Consider the following 23880-nt stretch of genomic DNA (forward strand, 5'->3'; position numbering starts at 1 on the left):
GGCTGTCGGTATGGCTCTCTGTGGCTGGTACTTAGAGCTATCTGAGAACCTAAAGCTGAGATGCTTCATGTTGGAAGTGAGGTTGGGGAGGATGGAGTTCCAGCGCCACGCAGGACAGGTCCGCCCAAAGCCTGGGCTGCACCCTGGCTCAGGACCCCTGCGGCAGCCCAGGAGCGCTTGGAGCAGTCTTCCTTCCACTGTCTTTGTTGTGGTACTCTGAGAAGAGGAGAGACAGGCTGGGGCAGCCGAGAAGGCAGCCACCGATGGGGCGGAGTGTGACCAGCTCCCGCCCTGACAGATCTGGGACCTCTCTGAACCCTGGGGAGCGTGCTGCTCTGCTTTGCAAGCGATGCCTGGGCTCCCTGGTGGAGAAATGGCTTGCTCTTACGCGTTCTGCACCCAGTTGCCTGTCCTGTGAGAAGGACAGCCTTGTGGGCCACGGAGGCACTGGCCGAAAGAGTTATTTGTGTGGTTTGGGCGTCTGCAGGTGCCGGGCAAAGACGCGTAGCCTGGAAAGTGGAAAGGGGACTTTGCTGGCTGGGCGGAGGGACGCGAGATTCCCCGCGACTTCTTTCTAGAAGCACTCCTGTGTGGGCCGGGCCGGAGTGGAAGGGGGAGGGGACCCAGGAGGAAGCCTGGAAAGAGGAGGAAGGTCCCACAGCCTTCTCCGCGTCCTTGTGTGCTCCTGGCCCGTGGCAGCCGCTGGGTTCTGGCCACTCAGGCCAGGGGCGAGGCGTCCCCGCCCCATGGTCCCCTCGGCCTGGCCTTTGGTCTCCTTTCCTTTCTCTGTTCATCCGTTGCTGCAGCCCAGGAACCTCCCAGGTCCAGAGGCAAGCAGAACCAAGCCGCGCACCCAGGCAGGAAATCCCAGCGTTTTTTCTCATTTAACCCGCGTTTCCATTAACTCGGTCCGGCGCCCGCTAATCCGCGCACCGAAGGCAAAAAAGCAGGCTAATTAATGACCAGCTTTTCCAGTCAAGACCAGCGATAATTGCTTTGGTGGCCTTTATGATTACAAGATAAAAATGGGCCCGGGCTGACATAAGAGACACTGTGTACACTCAGAGACTGGAGGAAACGAAGAGTTGGAAGGCTGAAAGCAGAGCAGAAAATTACTAATAGAAGAGAGATAATGAATAGGCCGGCCAGGCATTCATGGGGAAAAATCCATTTTGTTACCACGCGAAATTAGGCGGCGGAAAGGAGTTCGCTAATTGTTCTCCTCTCGTAGCAACCAGGACGGAGGCAGGGCGTGCTCTTCCATTCATTTCCCGAGTAATTGTGGGGGTTGCTGGCCGGGAGTCCTGGGCGATTTGCCGGCGGCCCTTCCATTTTCCTGTGGCGTGTTTAATTGTTGCTAATACACCTCCTAATGAAGCTAATGAGGGGGGCGCTATCTGGCTATCTGCCCTGGAGTTGAGTGACGTGCAGGAAAGGATTTTCTCACCTACTCCCCCAAGACGAGAAGTGAGCGTCCCTGTTCTTAAATACCCTGTCCTCTTTTAAGGTACAGTGTTCAGCACTGGGAGCTGGAGTTTGAGCCTTATCCCACACAAAGAGTGGCTGAGGTGGTTGGGTGGTTGGGCTAGCCAATAGAACGCTTTCAGTGCCAGGAACCAAGGCCCTGAGCTCGGCTGACTCAGGCCAGTGCCCTCTCTTGGGGCTGGGCAGTTTTTAGCTCTGTTAACACTACCCACCTCAGCCGCGCATGTGCTGAGCTGTAGTCTCTGGACAACCTGACTAGAAAGGACGCACACTGTTTTACCTGAAGTAGCCAATTAGGCACCAAATGTGTTACATTAAGTTTGGAAAAGCCCACCGTTGTGTTTGCTCTTGCCTTGTGCTTCACAGTTTGGGGGTGCTGTGGCATTGGAGTTTCTTTCCCAACCTGCCCCTGCACGCCCCCTTCCCCCTGTGTTGATGCCATGGTAAGCGTGGAGTTCTGCATGGGGTGGGGAGGCTCTGCTTCTGCTCTGTCACATCCTGAGCACTAACCCGCCCTCCTCCTTCCCCAGAAAGGGAAGCTCAAGCTCCTGCCGCCCCAGGAAGAGCAAGAGGACTCCACCAAGTTCATTGTGCTCACCTTCCTCTCCATCGCCTGCATCCTGGGGGTGCTCCTGGCTTCCAGCTTTGCCTACTGTCTCCGTCACAACTCGCACTATAAGCTGAAGGATAAGTTGTCTGGACTAGGAGGTGACCCCAGCGCAGATGCCACTGAAGCCTACCAGGTAAAGACAACTTTTCAAAGCACCCTGTTGCATTTAGCACACTCTATTTGGTGGCAGCTGTGCCCCCCCCCATTCTTACACTCTTTCATTAACTCATAGTTTGGGCTCTTTTATGACGACAATTTGAGGCTTCTCATTAGCATTCATGTAAATACCTTGCAACCACGATTTTATGGCTCTGTGTTAATCTTACTCCGTTCTTGGACAGTCTTGTGCTGGCTGTGAAAGTAGGTTGCTAATTAGAAATGTGGAAAAAGCACAATGCATGAATTATGCATCATCTGTATCTTAATGTGGCCACTATTAATGAAACACGCCACAGTGGCAGCGTGAATTGATTGTGTAGATGTTTGAAGATGGCTCTCACACCATCAGCTTCCTTGGGGTCTTACAGGAAGGGATCTTTTGACCTGCTCTGTTGCCACCTCCGCTGCTACCCGGGAGAGGGAGGGAAGCCTAATGCTGATAAATGGAGTGTGAAGTGCACACGTCTTCAGGACGCAGCAGTGGCAGGTGTGTGCTGGGAGCACAGACAGTCCAGAGAGGAGCCTGGAGGCACCTGAGAGGCAGGTTCAAACACAAGAGGCGTACACAACATCCCATAATTTGGGGGAGCTCGGTAGTGTATGTTTCATAATTCATGACTTTCTATGATGAAACTGTGACTTCACTCGCCAGCAATGCAAACCCAGGAGATATAGAATAGAAATCAGGGAATTCAATTTTCTTCATATAAAGTATCATTTAAATCTAAATATTTCTTATTTAGGAATATTAAATAACTCACTTGATTGCTACTTTTGAAGGTTTAATCAATATGCATTTGTAAGATTTTCCTCTCGTTTATTGAATCATTTGTCTTTTAGGCTGTGCTGTGTAACATCTTGTCGGTAGCTCACATGTCACAATATGTATAAAGCAAATGCTGTCTGCCCTGTTGTCAAATTTGCTTCAGTGAGCTCGCAGGTTCTCCAGGAAATACCTCTGCCCAGCAGCCGCCCTCAGCTAGTCTTCACTGGCTGCAGCTTGCTCTGTGGCTGTCCTGCCTTTGCCCCACATGGCAAGTTGAGAAGAATTCATAAAGCCCCTGTGCTTAAAAGAGATGAGGAGACAGCTTTTGCTCCCATTTCAAAATTCTTATCATCATCACTGGATGGAGAACAGCTCTAGTTTTCTGAAGGGGGTCACAAGCCTGGTCAGGATGATCTTTTTCTTATAAAGAAATGGCAACTTCAAATGCATTGAAGATGGCATTTCAGGCACAGAACACATAGCTTTGCTTCAAAGCCAAAGAAAAACCATGTTTGAAGAAGCAGCCTGGAAAAAAATGTCACATAAACTAGTAAGAATTTACCCAGAAATTCTATTGAGCAAGACCATCAATAGAGGATGCCAGGTCCCCAGGGCCAAGCTAGTGTCAGAGCATAAATAAATAATCTCACTCGCCAGTTCTGTGTGTGAGAGACAGAGATCATAGGACAGAGGTTTCTAGGAAGCATGGCATCCTTTGATATACTTTGAAATTCAAATATAAAATATTGATAGAATGAAAGGTTGGACTTGCATGCAGAAATGACTAATTTTTATAAAACTGTGAGTAGAAAATGCATACTTATGACTGAGTTTGTGATAATTAAAAACAACAACAAATATAAAAACCCTCTTCCCAGTGACAGCTCTAATTAATAGTATCTGTAATTAAAATCATGTCCTTGCAGCAAGAAAACTGTTTGAATTTCTTAGAGTGACCTTTTTGTGTTCCTCCTGGGGGCATGGTGGTTAAGTTGATATTGATTTTATAATGAGCTCTGGTTTGTTTAATAAGAATCTGTAATCCTGACAATAAATGAAATGTGTGCTTTTCTTCAATCCAGATTAATAAAAAGAAGACAGGGAAAACTTTTCCTTCAAAAATATAATCTAGAAAAAATTGGAAGTGAAATGATTGAAAGAATTTTCTGTTGAGCTTATTTAGGAAGAAATTGCTAAATACCCACATAGCACACTACCCCATAGGATGCGTCCGCCCCCCTGCCTGATCCCCATGCTTCTTGGAAGGAGCATGCGCTGTACAGTCCTGTTGCTTTGGCTTGTTTTCAGCAGCGCCGGCCTCAGCACGTGGCGATCACGTGGTCGTCAGCTCTGGGTTTAGCTGGGTATACTGAGGGCTTGCACTTGTGGTTGCTCAAGGAGCAGTTATGTGGGAGTAGGAAGCAAATGTGAAACCATGGATGCAGCCTTATGGCTTTGCATTTTCCATAGCTGTCATTGAAACAACCTTCATTTGAAAACATCTTCTTAAAAGTTAAAAAAAAAAAAAGCAAATTGAGAGTCTGTGGGATGATTCAGTGAAAGAACCGATGCCCAGAACGCACGTGGTAAAAGGAGAGAAGCAGCTCTCACAGTTACCCCCACACACAAACACAACATGGCACGACCCCTCTATAAATACATGTAATAAAAATGAAACTATAAACAAGCAACTGTAAATTTCAGGGAAAGGGTCCTCTTGAATTAATGCATCTACTATTAAATCTTTGTGTGTCTGAGGGTGTACCTCAGCTGTAGAGCACTTGCCTAGCATAAATTTCATTGCCAATTCATATATATATATGAGAGGTATTTGTGCTTCCATATTTGCTTATTCTGTAATTGAGGCTATGAATAGGCCTTGTCACATATTTCGTCAGTGATCACAGGGACAACTGAACAGTTTGCCATTGTGCTTTATTTCATGGGGACATGACAGAAAAACAGTTCGTGTCTCTAAAGAGGAAAAGGGCTCTGGTGTGAGCAGGTTCAAAGTTTCCCGGGATGTCGGTGGCTGGCGGCACTAGGTGTGATCTCCAACAGAGGGTGATGTTACCTTGGAAGTGGAGGAGCCCAGAGCCTGTGGAGGGAGAAGGTGGGGTAGGCTGCAGGTGTTCTGACCGTGGAGAGAGGGGAGGCAGAGATGAGGGCTATGGGCCAGACTTACTGCCTCTGGTTGCAACTTTCCTTTCTCCTCAGCCCAAAAGGAGAACCCTCGTGCTGGGCAGCACAGGTGGGTGTGGTGGGAGCGTCTCCTGGGAGGCCCCTCTGTGGCCTTTTCTGCAGATAGGTTGGCAGGCTGTGTCCTCCACCACCCGGCCTTGCGAATAACCCTGGAAGCCATGCGCTGGGAGTGACTGTCTCCAAATGGCCCCGACCACTCTGGAATGTAACTGATTAGACTGTATTACAAATATCTGTAAACATGCTCATTTTTCTTGACATGTATTTGTATGTATACAAATACATACAAATCCCACCTGTGTGAGAGAGGGAGAGAGAGAGAGAGAGCCACACAGTGTGCTGGACCCCACAGAGGCCAGAGGAGGGTGTCAGATGCCAGGAGCTAGGGCAGCAGGTGTTGTGAGACACCAGGCGTAGATGCTGGGATGCAAACTCTGGCCATCTGGAAGAGCGGGAAGCTTTCTCTACTTCTGAGTGCTCTCTCTCGCTCTCTCTCTCTCTCTCTCTCTCTCCCCTATTGAGAACCAAATCTCCTTGACCTGATCTTGGTCCAGGGCATCAGTAATGTCATCGGTGAGGTCTGACTTCTGCATGCTTTTAAATTAGGGTGCTGACAGCAAAAATGCACATTTAAGTTCATGGTCACTGTGCATGCCGGCAGAACTTTTCCCATTGTTTCAGTAAGTGTTGTTTTTCTTATAAATTCATAAGACATGCTTGGGTTAAATCCGTCCTTCATCATCTCAAAAAAACCCTTCGTTAACTGCTTTTTCTTTCACATGGGCTTCAAATGCTGTGTGTGCTTACATGCGTACATGCCTGTATGAACACACCCATGTACCCGCTTTTCCACAGGCACCAAATCGTGATGGTTGGCACTAGTACGTCTTGCCTACTATTCATGCAGGTGTCCTAGTTCTAGGGAAGGTGATTGGGTAAAAACTGCCAAAAATAAGTTGTTAGGTGATTAGAAGCCATCCTCGCCTTTTCTCTCTGAGTCCCTTTGAATGCTGCATTTTTTTTTTTGAGGCTTTGATCATCTCTGAGCAGTGAGTTAAGTATGCTGCTGGCCCGCTCTCCCTCCCGACACAGAGACGGAGACTCCTGCAGAATGCTCAGCAACTTCCCTTTTGATGGTTTATTTCGCAATACCCAGCAGGTTTTCCCGTGCTACTTGGAGGCCTTTGGAACTAACCCCAGAGGAGAGGGCGCATCAAGCTGCAGGACCGCCTGCAGATCATCCCTAAGTGTGCGCCCTGGCTGCTGTGCCTCTGTTAGCCAATGATCATTAACATGATGACCGGGCCACGTGAGCACTGCCCTTTGCTCCGTGCACTTGTGCCGATGTCCTGATTTCCTCTGCTGAGGTTACCCATTGGCTCGTTCTCCCATGACTTAACAGACCCTGCTCTGTCTAGGTGAGTTCAATTCTCCATAAGTGGTGTGGTCACTAGCCACGCAAATGGGGAAAGCACTGGCTCCTCTAATGAAGTCAGAAACAGTGAGTTCCCCGGAAGCACTTGACCTCACCACAGCTTTCAGGAAAGCCTTTCCATTTGACTTGGCTCTGTGTTTTCAGATAGCTGTCCTGGCTTTATGAGTAAATTTTCAGGTTGAAATATTTTTGTGCAAATATCCCCAAAGCAAACTCTCTCCTGCTTCAAAATTAGACAGAGACCCTAAAATCTAATGTTGTTAGTGACAGTTCTGCTTACTGAATAGTCATTCCTGAGAATTGGGGTGTGTCTATTCTATCTTTGCAAACGTTACTGAGTGTAGGCAGAGTTCTTGCCACCTGCCCCTATGCCAGTGCAGCTGGCTCCTCCAAGGTGGCCTCCTCCTGCTCTGCCTGGGCCTGTGATGTCCTGAAACATTACTGGTCCTTCCTATAAATTAAGCAGATGCTAAGCAACCATTTAATTGGTACCAAATTGCATGTATCTTGAGGGTGGAATGTGACCGTCCAAGGAAGTGTGGCAAAGGGAAGGTTGCCCATTAGTCCCCAGTGTCCGAGGCATGTGTCCACTCCCTGTGTGCTAAGCCTCAGTGACCAGAATGCTCCTGCATGCTCAGGCCTGAGCGTTGTTCCAGAGAGCAGCTATTTGGAGTTCACTCTTCTCAGAAACTTTAACCTGCCAAGCATATGGTTCCCAAATTAGTACCTGCATGCCTGTTATACAGAGGCATACAGGCAAGAAATGCACAGCTTTTGAAATGAAACAGGACCTCGGAGAACCCCAGAGTCTGGAGGATGGCCAAAGAAGCATGCGAGCAAGTACAGCATGCTTCCCATCCTAAACCACAAGCTGCTCCTCTAGGCAGACATGATTTAAAATTGCAAGCCACTCAGTGAGACACGTGGAAGTTAGAGGGATTGTAGTTGCCAGCTCAGGAGTGTCCTGAGGCCTGGTTGATGCTTTCTTTTTGTTAATATGGTGCTGTTTGATTTGTGTGTGTGTGTGTGTGTGTGTGTGTGTGTGTGGCTTATTAGCAGACGGAAGGACTGAAGGGCATTAACTCAGCCTTACTGTAGCAGAGGTGGCTTTTCTGGGCTCCCTCTGCTGTCTGATGGTACAGCATAGGCGAATGGCGTCTCCAGAAGCCTGAGTCCTCTCCAAAGCATGGGCAGGATTCTAGCTTACCTGGTTGGTTTTATTGCTAGAATCAAGGGAAAGCCATCTCTGCTGGCCATTGCCCACCCAGCTGGCTGTCCTTCTGGGGTTCCCTTACCACAGTCCCCGATCCCAGTCCCTCAGCCAGCTCTGCAAAGGATGGCCCCAAAACCGCTTGAGGAGCTGAGATCCTCACCACCCTGTTTGACAGGGGAGCAAAGCTGATACCAGCTGCCCCATGACTGTCCCTGAATGCCCAGTAACACCTGCCTGTGAACCATGATAGGGCAGCAGCTTCTGGGCCAGACACTCTGACCACAGCACTCAGCTGGCACCCATACCCACGAGGGCCTCGTCCTATAACCCATGTCCTTCCATGGTAGAAGGTCATGCAGAAGACAGGGAATAGGGACACCCTCACCTCATGGCTTGTGACTGTTTGGAGGTACAGGTGCTGTCTGGAGGTCCGCTGAGTACAGCAAACATCTAGGTGGGACCTTGAGGATGATTGAGATGACAGGAGAGGCTGCTCAGTCCTCTGTCAGACAGGGTCTCCTGTGGCCAGCTTCCCAATGGTGGGGGTCAGGGAAGGACGGAGAGGGACATGGAAGGGGGGTCATGGAATGCATTCTGTGGTGCCTGAGATCTGCCAGGTCAGTCGTTAGGACAGGAATCATGGGAAATCTTCGGGCTGGCATCATGGGGAGGACTTCCACTTCTTATTGCTGTGCACCAAGAGGAGGACTGCAAGCTGCAGACAGGGCAGCGCTCCCTGTGGGCTCTGATGGACGGGCTGTCCCTCATGCCATTGACCAGAGCAGAACAACAATGTTCTCTTGTCTCCTTAACCGTCGGATTCTTCCTCTGTCTTCTTTACCCCTTTCTGCAATGTTCATTTTGTAAATTTCTTTCTTTCTCATTATTTGAACTCAGCCAAAGGGGACTGGGGGCTTCATATGCTGGTAGGTGATGGACCCACAGAGTTGGGGCCCTGACATACCTGCCTATTCTGTCATGTGGTTTCCCTTAAATGGGGTTCATTTGATCTTGGATGCTGATTCAGAAAGCGGGGTGCGCTTTTTAAACCAAGACTCAGGAGTACAGTGTGCGAAGAAAGCACCTGCTAGGAGCCACCAGGAACCCCCGGCACCCAGACCCTTCGCAGACGGGGGCTTCTGTAGAGGAGCTTGAGAGACTAAGATGTGAGTGTGTGTCCAAGTTGAGGGTCTTCAGATGGTGCTGAGTGAGCGCTGGCCAGCCTGGATGTGTAGAGACACATCCTTCAGTGCCTGGCAGGGTCACACCCAGGAGAGGGTGACTGGGAGGAAGCACATGTGAGGAGAATCCTACTGCCCTTAGCAGAAGCTGAGAGAGGCCTCTGGCAGCTCTGCTGGTCTTTAAAAGGAGGCTGCTGAGAGACGGAGGCAGGAAAAGAGGCAGACAGAGCCATGGAGCACAGCTGGTCCCCGCTCCAGCCAGAGCAAAAACCTCCTTGGTCCATATTCAGCCAAGCTGGCACCTCCCTAGCACACAGCACCTCAGGTGTAGGAATGATTCCCTGTAGGGCCCGGGGTTTCGCAGGTGACCACAGCAGCTGCAGAGCAGACCCTGGGTAAATGCAGGGGACAGTGTGCTCCAGTGAGTGGTGTCACATGGGGGTGGGGAGAGAGAGAGGAAAAGAGAAAGGAAGAGAGAGAGCAAGAGCGAGAGGGAGAGAGGGGGAAGAGGGAGAGAGAAAGAGCATTTTAAGGAAAGCAGTTGTGTAGTTGTGCCAGGAGGACTGGCGGTGAGAGGAGCTTGCAGAAGTCAGTCAAGCCGAGTGTGCTGCAAGTGAGAGCTGCTGGGGAAGCAGTGGAGCCAGGCCTGGGGCGGGGGCCTGAGGGGCACAGTGTGCTGCCCTGGCCCCGTGCGGCTGGGCGGCCCCTGTCTGGCTCATGATCTCCAGGACCCCCGGGACTGGAGCCCTTTCCCCCTGCTCTGGACTGGCCTCTCTCCAGCCCTGGGGGGTGGCTTCCCTGGATGCTGAATTCTCTCCTAAGCTCCTGTGCACAGGGGGTGGCCCCTGAGAAGCGGTCACGCAGGAGCCCCAGACAACCGCAAGACCTGGAGCGAGAGCAGAAAGCTTATTTCTTCTATAGCTTATTTCTTCTTTATACTCCAGAGCAGTGGGAATGGCTGAGCACCAGTCCGTTTGTGAAGGATACCAGCATCCTGTTCACATACAGACGGTTGACCCTAAAGATGCCAAGGATGCTCAGCGTACCCAGGCAAGGCGTGTGAAGACTTGGAGCAAAAGAGAGCCTATGATTGTCTCAGGAGACATGAAGAGGCCACAGGAAAGGAGGCTCCTTGGGGCTTGAGGCGGAAGTTTGAAGAAGGCAGAGGGATGGGGGCTCACATGGAGAACCATGTGGCCTTTCCCTCAGTGTAGGTTTGGGAGTGATCTATAGCAGTGTCTTTCCTTCCTTCCTCCCTTCTCTCCCTCCTTCCTTCCTTCCTTCCTTCCTTCCTTCCTTCCCTCCCTCCCTCCTTCCTTCTCTCCCTCCTTCTTCCTTTCTTCTTCCTTCCTTCCTTCCCTCTCTCCTTCCTTCTTCCTTCCTTCCCTCCCTCCTTCCTTCTCTCCCTCCTTCCTTCCCTCTCTCCTTCCTCCTTCCTTCTTCCTTCCTTCCCTCTCTCCTTCCTTCTTCCTCCTTCCTTCCCTCCCTCCTTCCTTCTCTCCCTCCCTCTTCCTTCCTTTTTACTTCCTTCCTTCCCTCCCTCCTTCCTCCTTCCTTCTTCCTTCCTTCCCTCCCTCCTTTCTTCCTCCTCCTTTCTTCCCTCCCTCCTTCTTTCTTCCTCCTTCCTTCCTTCTTCCTCCTTCTTTCCTTCCTCCCTCTCTTCCTCTCTCCCTCCCTCCCTTCCTTCCTTCCTTCCTTCCTTCTTTCCTTCCTTCTTCCTTCCTTATAATTGTACTTTCACTGTGAAGCCCCAAGTGTTCTGTTTCTGCTTAGGAAAATTACTGGCAATCAAAAAGAAAAGTGTGGTGGGTTGTTTATAAAGACACAAAAGAACCCACGTGAAGGGAGTGTGAACCCACAGTCTTTCATTTATTTATTTATTTATTTATTTATTTTGAGACCGTGTCACAGAGCCCAGGCTCTACCTGAACTCCTGTCTTTGAACTCCTGGCTCTACCTCCCAGATGTGTTGGCTTTCATGTGCACAGCACAATGACTGATTATGTTGTACTGGAAATTGAAACCAGGGCTTTGTGCCTTAATTTGCTCTTAGATTTCTGATAAGCAAAAGCAACTTAGGGAGGAGAGGGCTTACTCAGCTTACACTTCAGCATCACAGTCTAATGTGGAGGGAGCCAGGGCGGCAAGTCAGGCAGGAACCTGGAGGTGGGAGCTGAAGCAGAGCCATGGAGATGCTGCTTACTAGCAAGCTCCTCTTCCTGCTCACTGGCCTTCTTCTTGAGACCAGGACCCAGGGCAGCACCGCACATGGAGAGGCTGAGCTGGGCCTCCCACGTCAACCCTAAATCAAGGCAGTGACGCACAGACTTCCCCATAGGCCAACCTGATGAAGGTGTTTTCTCAGCTGAGGTTTCTCTGCCCAGAAAACTCTAGCTTGTGTCACGTTGACCAGAAACAAACAAAAACAGTAACAACAACAAAACCCAGGACACTGAGCAAGCAAGCACTCTACCAACTGAATGGCATCCCCAGCTCACAATATTTGGTTTTGCATATGAAATATTACAACCAGAAAACTTAAGTGTCTGGATGGAAGGTTGTCTGTGTCTACGATGCAATTAGTAAATTATTATGATTACAATAGCAAGTAAAGGTGAACGCCTCAGAATCCAGGATACCATGGTCTCTGAAGAATGCCATGTGACTGTGTGAGACTTCATAGCAGATCAAGTAGGAAAGTTCATGTATACCATGTGTATAGGACGACAGCTGTGCCATCGCGAGGGAACAGAAGTCTGCCAAGGATAGCCAGAAGTCTGTTACTTTTTGTTTGGTTGGTTTGTTTTTTAAGTATAGTTAAAGATTTCTATCACTTGCCCCTGTTTTCAATGACGGTGACCCAGAATAAAGCTACATAAACAAGCACCCACAGAATGTGCTTTAGTATAGGCCCCGAGATAATCCTGAAGCCAGAAATCAGATGTCCTCCCGTGGGAAGCACTGGGCAGGCATGCCTAATGCCCTGCATGGGAACAGAGAGGTTTGGAGTGGGAGAAAATAAAATAGTTCTGCAAGTAAATCAAGACAACTAATTGAGATGGAAATCATTCGTACTTTTCAGATTTCCATGTTTCTCTAACCCTATCTAGACCCCTGTGGCTTTCTTCTGCCAGATTCAACAGGAAATAAAAATACTCAGAGTTAAGTCACTCCTTCCCAGTGTGAAGCCGAGAGCAGAGAAAGTCACCTGCCTCTGGAGCTGCTGCTTTGGTCTTGAGGTAGAGTTCCCCAGGCAGGTGGCTTCCTGGTCCATCACCATCGTCTTCCTGTCCACTCCCCTGAGGCAGAGTCTAGTGCCCTCCTTCTGGTTCATCCCCTCTCCTGGTCAAGTTGGACCCCTGCCCCCTCATGAGGTTCCCTCCCTCGGGTTGCAGAGGGACCCTCAGCTGTGTCTTAGGTGTGACAACCCAGGCAGACTTGCACACAGCCCCCTAAACCTCTGGGCGCTCCAGCTTGAGCACTCTTGCTCACCAATATCTGTGATAGTGGAAAGGCAAGAGGGGGAAGGGGGTGGTGGGCCAGGATGACGTGAGGGTCCTTGGAGCAGCTGCCTCGGCCGCCCCCCTCCGTGGCCCTGGCCTCTGGTTTAATTAAGCAGCAGCAGAATGGAAGCCTGAATACCTTTTGTGCTCTAGCCCCTCTTCTCCCAGCCGCAAACCACTCCTGTGCTCTTCTGCTCCGCGCCTTTGTTCTGACCCTCGCCCTGGGGAGGCCCTGCTTCTCCTCAGTGCCCACCATTCCCATCTGTCAGCCCTGTGTGCTGCGACCACATCTGAGCGCCAGGCTGCCTCCTGTGGCCCAACCCCCATTCACACCCTTCCTATTTGCAGTCGAGCGGTTGCCACTCTTCTCTCTGACCTGCCCTCCCTCCAGCACTGGAGGCCGGCCTCAGTTTCCCTGAGGGTCGCATCTGCGCTGTCTGCAGCACCTGGCAGGGGGCCTGTAGGTGATCAATGAAAAACAGTCAATAGGCCAGACTAAAGTATTGATGTGTGAAGTGCCGCTGTGCAGGGAGGCCATTTCCACCTCTTGAAAGCCACCGTGCGTGATTCCTGGAGACTGAAGGAGTGCGTGGGAAGTATTCTTCAGATGTTGCCGGTGAAGATGACAGTGGTGACAAATGATTGCCCATTGCCTTTTGCTGAAAAGAATGCTAGGAAGGTGGGGAGAGGGTTCTCGCAGAAAGCGCGTGTTCCCAGCCTCACTCCTTGTCAGGCCCAGGCTGCCCCAAAAGACAAATGATTGATTTCCCACTGACTCGGCTATTTCAGATTGTCTGAATATGAAACTGAGCCATGAATGCCCACAGAGGCTGCCAAGGCCCGGCTTTGCTGGCTGAGGTGCTGAGGCCTTGGTGAACCTGCAATTCTCTGCTGTCCCTGGCCCTGCCTCCACGCGGGAAGCAGTTGCAACTTCCTTGTGTGCGCCGTCCTCAGATGCTGAGGCAGGGGTTCCACTTTCCTGCCTGCGAGCCTCAGCAGGGAGATGCTTGGGTGCTGCCCTCCCGTCAGCAGCACTGGCAGATTCCAGGTGTGGCACACTGCACATTCCCTGCCCTGTTCCTGTTTTTAGTTTTACAACTCTTCCCCGACTTCAGTGGGCTGTTCCTCAGAAACAGCGTCTTGAAGAGGACGGTTGTTTTGGTGAGGGCCACCGCGCAGTTAGGCTCTGGGGCATGGCAGTCAGTAACTTTTGGCCACTGCTGAACAGTGGAAGTGATTTGGTTTCACGCCCTCACCTCCAGGCGTCGGCCGCCTGCAGGTCAGATGAGCTGCGTGTCCTGGGCACTGTGAAGTGGGCAGCAGATCACATTCCCAGCCTGTCCCAGGGCCACCGAGAGGCAAGCGATGCTCACCGTCAGACAGGACGCTTGGGCTGCAGCTGGCAGGGTGTCCTTCCCGGGGGGGGGGGCTCTTTCAAGGACTCACACTGCTCGCTGGGGTTGGGTGTCCAAGACCCCAGAGCATCTGGATGCCCCAATCGAGGAGCATCTTTTGAAGCCCCATTGTGGCCGCTCAGACCTGGAGTGGAAAACAGGCGGGAATGACCCTGCTCTTGGTTTGGGAGGCAGGATGGACCGGAACATCACAGCCATGGCTGTACCGTGGGGCTGTGGTGTATACTCAGGAGATGGGGGGTTGTTGGGTGCCAGCAGCAGGGTGTTGTCTTTCTGCTCCGTCAGAGGGTCCAAGACCATTCCACGCTGAGCGCACTGGAGAAAGTGATCTTTCCCTGACTTCGGTTAAAATGTGTCTGTGTTGAAGTTTGACTCTGAGAAGACATCTTGCAGAATGGGAACGTTGCTCTGCGCTGCTCCGCAAACACTGCTGCCCAGCGCTGCCGTCGGCTTATCACAACGCTGCGCAGCACGGCACCTCAGATAACAGAGCTGCGCGCACACTGCTCGAGAGCTCAAGTCGTAAGGCGCGGGACTCCAGGAGGCGAGGCGGGCAGCACACAGCAGCGCAGAGCCAGGCAGCAAGGCCCCCAGAGCTGCTACCCTCCACTCAGGGTGGCTCTGAGGAGGGCCTAAGCGGAAGTGAGAACGCTCATGTGTCTAGTGGGCACCTTGAAGCTAAGAACCACAAGAGACCTCATTGGAGGTGCTGGAAGCACACCACCTGGAAGGTGATGGCCACATGGCTGGCTGGCACCATTTGGAGTGACACTATTACAAGTGGGGAGTAAGCGTCACCCTGGCTGAGTCGAGGGCCTGTGTGCAATGGGGCTGCTGTTGCTTTGACCTTGAGGGAGGGAGGCAACGGAGGCTCTGTCCATCCACAGTGTTCATCAGAGACACTCCTCAGCATGTGTAAAGCAGCCAACCTCACTTAGGACTTAAAGGTCTCCTCTGTAACGTTAGTTTAGGGTGATATAAACACCTCTGAAATAACACTAGGCTACAGATGAAAAGAAACAATTATGCAAGAAGCCCTCCTGGGTGTTCTCCTCACCTGACAGACAGCTCCCAGCCTGTGCACGCATGCTTTGTGACTCCCACATTGGTAGGGCACTGTGAATTTTAAACATGCCTTCTAATGGTTATTCTTATGGTAACGGGAGCGTGTGTTCAAATCGGTAAGCAGGAAGAAGCAAGCTAGGAATAAAGTAAAAGCCACCACCCACCTGTCAAGGGCCGGTGCCTCCCTGCCTGGCTCCAGCTTGGTTTCTCCTTCCTCACACAGGGCGACCTGCAGTCACATGCCCTCATCCCACAGGGCTGGGGAACTCGGGGCTTCACCAATTGGGTCTAGCAGGTGCCTGGGGACACTCTGTGCCCACTGCTCTCCGTCCCTGCTCGGGGACCAGCCGCTCCCCAGGGCCACTGGGTTCAGGGCGGCCTCCTAGGGTTGTATCCAACTTCGGAGTAATTGGCCTTTCTCCCGCCCAGCACATCGTAATGAACCATTTTCCCTCGCTGCCTTTGTGTGTTTCTTCCTTACTTTTGTCCCGTTACTACTAATTATGCTCCACCAATAACCCTAAAAATCCCAGGCGGCCTTTGTGTGCACACTCCGGCAGGCTCGGCTTTGTCCGATTGTTCCTCGAAAGGTGCGGAGCGTTCCCCAGCCTTTGTAGTCCTGGTCTTTTGCCGGAATTTGAGAGTGACAGGTCTTTTCTCTGGGAGTGATTCCCGCTCTGTAATTTTCCCCGTCAGACGTGAAGCTGAGAAATGAGGCATTTGCTTATTGTGTGTATGGATGAATTTCTGCCCCCGGAATCCTATTCAACTTATTTTGCAAATTGTGCTATAAAGAAATATAAAATACTTGGAGGACCCTGCAGAAGCCTCCCAGAGCCCAAGCTCAGCATGGAGCAGAGCAAATGGCTGCACAGCAAGAGACAAAGATGGTTTCACAAGGCATGTGTGCACCTCTGTGAGCTGAGCCTGTGTCCTCAAGCCCCAAGGACCTATTCTGGGTGGCATCTGCTTCCCAGCCCAGAGCTGACTCAGGCTGAGGGGACCCTGCCTGTGCTGTTCTAGAGAGAGAGCTTCGAGGGCTCAGAGCCTGTGCATAGCCACACAGGGCCCGGGGGCAGGGCTGGGGTCCCGTGCCCTGGACTTGCACACGGGCCTCTCTCGTAGGCTCTGGATGTGATGGAAACAGTGATGTGCCCCAGAGATTAGTGTTTCACATTTACCTAAGGGAGAGCTTGGCTGCAGGCTGCAGACCCTCTGTGTCTTGCCTTTCATAGCAGGTCGGATTCCATGTGGGTATCTTAAAGCAGCTCTTACTCCTGCTGGTTTAGTGACGCTGCATTGAAAGCTGGGCGTGTCCAGCAGTGGCAGGGCTGGGGCCACAGCTCCATGCTGTCACCTGAGGCCACTTGAGGACTTCCCTTACTTCATCTTTTAGGAACCTCGACTCATGTAAAATCAGACACTTGGCTTTTCTGCAGAAAGTGATTGCAGGGTGAGCTGCATGGAGCAGAAATAGAGCTTATTAAGGGACTTGTTTTTAATTCTAACTTTTTTTTAAATGTGTGCGTGTTTGTCTGCACTTAGCATCCGTGAACCACGCACAAGCTCGGCGCCCTCAGAGACCACAGGAGGGTGTTACAGGTGGTGACAAGCCTCCGTGTAAATGCTGGAAGCCAAACCCAGGCCTTCTGCGAGAGCAGCAGGACCTTTTAACCACCAAGCCATCTCTCCAGCCCCTTACGTTAACATGGAATTTCAGCATGAGGATTAAGGAAAGGCACTCAGGAAAACTGGGGACACATCAGAGAGCACAGACCTGCGCAGCTCCAAGAGAGTGGCAGTTAGGTGCCTGCAGCAGCCACGTGCAGTCTCCGGCCTCTGGAGTGACAGCTCCGAGGCTGATAAGGGATCTAAGTGAGATCACAGGGTCCTTCTTGTGCTTTGCGTAGGAAGCTCTGAAACGGTAAAATGCTAGGTCTCAGGGTTACCCAGAAGTTAAGATTTTTTTCTTTTACCTTAAACGGTTGTTTTTTTTTTTTTAGACTTTGGCCTTCAGCACACTTGGTTAGTATTTTAGCATAAACCAGGTCTGTGGAAAAGGAGCATTCTCTTTGTCAGCAGCCTTCATGTTGGAATCTTTGGCCGACTAACTGGTGAGAGGCTTCAGGCAGACTCCAGAGTCAAGACCTTTTCTCCCTTCCGATGTGCCTGAAATCTTCTCTGTCTATCTATGCCAACTAGAGGATTGTGGGAATTTTTTCCTTTCTTTTTGAAGTCCTAGTTGATATGGCTGTATATGTGGGACAGGCAGCGTCCTTGGTAAACAGAGGTTAAATGTCAAAATAGCTGTCATGTGTCACCGCTGTCTCGGTCCACTGGGGACGGCCTTGTGTGTCTTTAACCTCATAGAAGTGCAGCTTCCTGGAATAAGGGCCTCAGACCGCCAGGTCCCTTGGCCAGTGGTGCTGCCTTCCCTGTGGACTTGCAGCTCTGACATTTCTGTGTCTGAGAAGGGCAGCCACTGACTGAAGGTTTAGCAGGCACCAAGCCATGTGCTCTGCCTCACAGGCAGCACACTGACAGAAAAGTCCCATTATTGTCCCACTTCATAGATCACAAAACGGAGCCACAGAGGTTCAGAAATGCTGTCCATGTCACCCAGATGCTAAGCAGCAGAGCGGGGACCCACACAGGGCGGTTTGGCTGCCACACCACGCTGCCTGTACAGATCTTGGCTCTGTGTCCTCTGTAGAGTTTTTCCTCATCTCACCAAGGCCTCTGAGATGCTCGCTGCCCAAATGCAGAGGCCACTGACCGTCACTGATGATTTCACCTTGGGAGCCTCCTGCGAAGTCGCACCCTTCTTCCATGGCTGTCGGCGTGCCTGCCCTTCTCCTTAGGCACTGGACACATCTCACACCTAACTTCCTTGACAGTTTTTTCAACACTCAAGAGGCCACACAGCCAAAAATCTGGAGCCCGGGTGGCTCAAACCAGCAGACCATTCCAGAAAGACATAGAGAACCAGCCTGCTCTAGACATGGATCCTGTTGCAGGGACAGAGCCTGCTCCTGACAGACCTGGACCTCACTCTAAAGACACAGAGCCCTTTCAGAAAGGCTTTTATCCTGAAAGGGCCACAGGACACAGTGTTCCTGACACCGGGGGTATATTTTGGCTTACATACTTGGGCTTTTTCTTGCTGCTGAGGAATAAGGGTGTGGATGAAATAGAGATGGCGGACACACAAAGGTGTAGCACAGCCGTCTGTTCCTGTTCACAGTGTGGGTGTGCCGTCTGAGCAGAGCTCTGCGGGCTGCCCTTGACCCCACAGCATCCCTCCCTCCTGAGCAAGCAGCCACCTGTTGGCTGCTGAGTCACGAGCAGCTAGGAAGATAACTATCTTGTCGGTGAACGCCAGGCTGCGCTGACAGCCCTGGGCTATTTTCTCTGGAGAGATGTCCCAGGTCCCAGATGGCATCTTTGGTAATTACTAGACCTCCCCCAGAATCTGCATGTATTAGGGAGTCTTTTTCTATTATGGTAAGGTGGGTAGGCACTGGCCAGCAGTCCACCCAGGGGAGGACTCATTTGCCTATTTCTGCGTGCACAGCTGGGCTTGTGACCCCAGCGAAGTGCTGGAGCTGGCTTGGAGGCTGTGGTTTTCTGGGTTCGTGCCTTCCTCCCTAGCTACAGCTTTGGACAAGCCTGTGTACTGGCATTCTCCTTGAGGACATTTATAGAATTAACCTCTGTTCAGGGGGTAGTTTGCTGCCCAGGTTATGGATGAGGAGACTTTCCAAACACGGCCTGGAATTCTCCGGGCCTCCTTCAGTCGTGTTCATGCAACTTAGCACCCGTTATCTTTCGCACACACAGCTGTCTCCTCCTCCACAGCTCTGTCTTGACCCGCTTCTCAGAGCATCACCTGCAGACGTGCGTGCTGTCTGTGCCATGCCTGTCACTTGCCCATCGGCACCTCCAGTGTGCACTGCACAGCTTCCCACCACCATGATACAAACTGAGGGAGCACACGAGTGCCAGGCCATGCCGGCAGGATGGCTGTGTCAAATCCCTACAGTGTGAGTGTGCTCCCTCAGCCTTCTATCTTTACCTGCAGGCCAGGAAGCATGGCCACTGCTGGTAACTGTGCACATGCTCACCCTCTCTGGCGTCACACAGCAGCACACAGAGGCTGCAACTGTGAAAGCTTTCCAGTTCTGGGAGGAACACAGAAGTACTCACAACCCAGCCAGACCAGAAGCGTAGATCTGCACGGAGCAGGGCTGGGCCGTTCTACAGGCCATAGACTTGGAATCGACTTCCTGAGGAGATGAGTCTGTTGGCAAAGTTCTTGTCAAATAAGTGTGAGAAGCTGAGTTCGGACCTCTAGCAGCTGGAAGAAGCCAGGTGTGGTGATGCATGGATGAGCTGCCAGCATGGTGGAGGGACAAGAGGACCCTTGAGCCTCAATAACTGTTTAGCTAGTTTTGCCAAATCAGTAGGCTGTAATGTTAGTGAGAGGCCCTATCTCAAAAACTAAGGTGGCGTCGGTCCTGATGTCCTTTAATCCCAGCAGCAACTGGGAGACTCTGTGAGTTCCATACCAGCCAGGGCTGCCTGCTAAGACCCTAAGCTAGAGAGAGAGAGAGAGAGAGAGAGAGAGAGAGAGAGAGAGAGAGAGAGAGAGAGCGAGCTAGAGGAAGACACTGACATTGACCTCTGGTATATGTCACACACACACCATAGCACATCAGGTAGTTGAGGAGAGTTGGCCATGGAGAGGGCAAATATCTCAGATAGAGCTATGGAGAGGAACTGATTTCTAGTCCGTGGAGGGCAGCATTGGTGGTTGGCCGCGCTACTCCACAGTCCCGCGCAAGCTGTCCTCAGTCGAGACTTCACACGGGGTGTCTTCGTTACTTCACTGATGTGGCTCTCATCTCCGTGTGCCCAGGCCTTACAGCACTGCAGTCTCAGGCTGGCTGCTGCAGGTTCCCAGATCTCAGATCGGGAAGACTGGGAGGATGTGGCAAAGGGCAGACCCCGGTGGCCCGGGTGCAGCAGGTCCAGGCTACCTTGTCCTGGGCCAAGCTGTAGTGTAACCAAGAGAAGGACCCTGCAGTGACACAGGCCTCGGAGATGTTGGAGGTGACATGTGGGACCATGAAGTCACCACTTACGTAAGTGGAAGGTTTAGGAACAATGACCTTCCCCCAGCTGGCAGAAGTGGTCTCCTGAGGCCACACTCGGCCCCTGAGGCGGTTTTCCCTTCTGACCCTGCTAAGCAAGAGATGCCACATGGGAAGCAGTGGGAATTCCACAGAAGTTGAGGAGCTGGCTTGCCAGGAACAGGCATCTAGAGCAGAGCAGCTTAAGTGAAGTCAAATTGTGTCTGCGAGCCGCAACCAGCATGGAGGGACAGGGCGCCATTGCGCAGCCTCTGTGCCAGCTCCGCAGGAACCCTGGTTCAGAACTCAGCTTGGCTCTGCACCTACTCGGGCTGTTCGTAGTGGCCCCTCCTGGTGGCTGGAGGTTTTCAGAGGCTTGCCCAAGTTCACAGAGGGCATATGTGTCCCAGCCGAGACCCCTTCCAGGTCTGGACTCCCCTGGGGCACACACACTCAGGCCTTCCTTTTTGATTCATGGCACACATGCATGAACAGGATGGCTTCCTGCATCCCCCAACCCCCTAGGCTCATTCTGAGTCTCAGCCTGAGCTAAGCTATAGGAGGGACTGCAGGGCCTCTTTCTGGTGTCTTTTCCCAGAATCCAGTGACATTGTCATGTGAACAAGGTGTGTGCCTGTTTAGGTTGGTGGCCTGCAGCCTACGAAGACCCCTTCTGGGGCCACAGGGCCTTGCTGTTTGTTTTACCTGCCTAATTTCTGAGACCTGTCAAAAAGTGAGCCAACAATTTAAAAAGAGACAGGAGGAACCCAGATAAGTGGAGACAAGGAGTGGCAAGGCCCCACTGGTCCTACTGCCCCTTCTGCCGGAGGCCTCCTCCATACTCACTCCAAGCCCCACTGTTTTCTGGGGTTTCCCTATCCTCTTGTCTCCTCTTGTCATGTCTAGGGTATCTGTGATGACCTTCACCATCTCAGCTGCTTCCAAGTCTCCAGGCTTATGTGGGCCACGAGGCCCAAGTGAGGCTCCTGTTGTGGCTTAGGGCCTGGACTGTCTTCTGGACATGAGCAGGGGAGAGGCCAGGGCATGGGTGTCAGCTGGAGAGAGCTGAGAAGATGGAGGACAGCCTCTGAGTGTCTGGGGGCCTCTGTGGGGATGTCTGAAGCTGGGGTAACAGTGGCCTGGGGGGAACAAGATGAAAACATGGTCACGTTCTCTGGCCTTCTGCCTCTGTCTCGGGAAGCCAGGCTCTATCTTGGCTTGCACTGCTGCTGAGGACACGGTTCTCCTAACTGCTGTCCTGAGGGGCTCAGCTGTGCTTTCCCGTCTCCTCTTGATGCCATTTTGCTTCGGTGACTCAAGTCACAGTTTCATTTTCTCCAGATGTGCATCATGTCGTAACCCCTGGAAGCTCTCAGAATAGGTTCTTGTCAGTCAGAAGGTGAGATCTATAGGCCAAAGGTCAAGGTCATCACTAAGGTGTCATGCTGCCAAGATCCCAGACTCCTTACCTTGGTCAGAGTGGGAGCTGTCTGGGGAGAGAAGAGCGTGACAGACTGAGGGTGTCCCCACCTTGTAGACTCCTGCTCTCCCATGTGGCCTGTGTTCTAACAAGAAGGGAAAGGTTCCAACCTGACCTAGCTGCTGCACTGTTCTTGACCAGAATAAAACAGAAAAAAAGGACTGCTTTAGAAATGTGCGTGTAATGGGGTTGTGTCTACTCATGGGCAAGTGTGTATATGTGTGCATAGAGGTGTGTACTCATATACTTCTTAGAGTCAGCTTGCTTCAGCAGCTTGAAGAGCTCAGAGGCATAAGGATGGTGCCTGGCAGCGCACTGCTGGGGCTGCAGGCTGAGCTTCTGTGGGCATCAACTCCTCCAGCGTGAGTGCTGATGGAGGCTGAGTGGACAGGTGGAGGGAGGGTGGGCTTGCAGCCCCGGGGGACCGCTGTGCATTCCTCCCCAAAGGCTGCTAGTCCCTGACTCCTCCGCCTCTGGCTGTCTTGCAGGAGCTGTGCCGCCAGCGAATGGCTGCTCGGCCCCAGGATCGCTCCGAGGGACCCCACACATCCCGAATCAACAGCGTCTCATCCCAGCTCAGCGATGGGCCCATGCCTAGTCCCTCGGCTCGGAGCAGCACTTCATCCTGGTCTGAGGAGCCTGTCCAGTCTAACATGGACATCTCGACTGGTCACATGATCCTGGTAAGGCTGACTTCTGTGAGGGAAGGACAGGCAGTGGTGGGGTGTTTTCCTTTGTGGGTTGTGTTCTACTGTGACCCTGTCAATCGCTTCCTAAGCTCAGAAGTTGCCAGTGTGACCAGTGAGTCCTGGCTATAAACAAAGGGTGTGTTGCTCACTGAGCTTTCTGTCCAGCTTGGCACACGTGTGCACATGTGCACATGCTCCCTGGGCTTGAGATAAGTGCTGGGAATGCATGCCTTTTAGTGCTAGCTTTGCTTGTGCCATACTTGTTGGCCTTTGACTCACAGAGACCGGCTGTTGCCTCCTTTACCCTGCTCCCAGCCCAATAACTGCTGTGTGACTTAAAAAAATCAACAAATGTCATCGTGGGCATGGTGAAACTGAAGGTGAGGAGGCAGGAGGAGGCATGTGCTGTCTTCAGTCTGTCAGAGCCTTCCAAGCCCCCTGGCCAACACACGTGGCTTCTCTGTTGGGCCATGCGTACATTCGCCTGGTACATTTCCTCTATCTGTGTTGACAGTATCTGATTACTGTCCAGTTTCATTCACACAGAGGTGCATAACTCAGAGCTTCGTCAGGCTGTCCCTGGGCGCGCCTAGCAGGAGGCACCTTCCTGTCAAGGGAATGCGAGATAGAAGCACAGTGCGTGAGCAAGTCATTTTTCACGTGGGGACGGGCTTCCTCCAGCCTGAGGCCCAGCCGCAGGTCCCTGCTGCGGTCATGGGTCAGGAAAACACTGACCTTACAGAGTTAGTCCTCCTGCCTGAAGGCTTCTGTATAGGTCATCCTTACACACTCGCCTGGGGGGCCACAGGAAGCTGGAAAACTGTTTACTGATAAGAAATCTGGCAAAGCCAGCAGGTCAGGCAGAAGCCATGCTAGCCAAGCAGATCCTGTGAGTACCCACATCAGTGCTTTGGGGTCTTGGTAGCCTAGACCCCTGGGAGTGTCCAGAGACAGAGGTGCTCAGCAGCTCACTTACTCATGACACGCGGCCACTGAGGATATCACCTCTCTGGGTTGTCTGTGGCGCCTCCTTGTCTTGCTAGCTCCTGTTTCTTCTTGCTGCTCCGGGACAGAAGCAGAGGGCTTCCCACACCTGGGCAGACAGCGCGTCATCACTCAGCAGGTGTGCCATGGCCCTGCGTTGTTCTTGACCAATATGTCAACTATCCATGGTATTCGGTGCCGGTGCTCACAGTTTTGTATTGTGGCTGATGTCCTCCGTATCCACAGAAATGGCCAGACTCAGATCTGACTTCTCAAGAACTATGGCATTCATCCCTTTTAGAAAAGCACCTGAAAGTCCAGTCCAGGTGGGGTTTGGTGCTGGGGTAAAGAAGAGAGAGACAGAGAGAGACAGAGAGAGAGTGCACATCACGTGCGTGCCTGTCCTTAGCAGTAGGGGCCCACTTCGGCTCTTGTGACCTGGCGCTTGCTTCATAACTCTGGGTCACAATTCTGTGAGACCGTGTTTGTCTGTGGTGTATGAGATACATCCTCAAGAGAAGCTATGTTTGGACATGAGTGGCCGTTCTGTGTGCAGCAGGG

The 23880-nt window shown here is 51.9% G+C and overlaps 1 protein-coding gene across 5 annotated transcripts in view; it reads left to right on the plus strand.

Annotated features, from left to right (window-relative positions):
- The window catches only part of Ptprn2 (protein tyrosine phosphatase receptor type N2), a 695760-nt gene that overhangs the window by 582453 nt on the left and 89427 nt on the right, over positions 1-23880 (plus strand). For 4 of the 5 annotated variants that reach the window (XM_060388289.1, XM_060388285.1, XM_060388286.1 and 1 more), the window contains 2 exons: positions 2016-2228; positions 22135-22329. In XM_060388289.1, the coding sequence (XP_060244272.1) occupies positions 2016-2228; positions 22135-22329 (408 nt within the window). The remainder of the gene's footprint in view (positions 1-2015; positions 2229-22134; positions 22330-23880) is intronic. The other variant, XM_060388288.1, reaches the window with a different exon arrangement.

The sequence above is a fragment of the Meriones unguiculatus genome, chromosome 7 (assembly GCF_030254825.1).
Source record: "Meriones unguiculatus strain TT.TT164.6M chromosome 7, Bangor_MerUng_6.1, whole genome shotgun sequence".
In the NCBI taxonomy this organism is placed as follows: Eukaryota; Metazoa; Chordata; class Mammalia; order Rodentia; family Muridae; genus Meriones; species Meriones unguiculatus.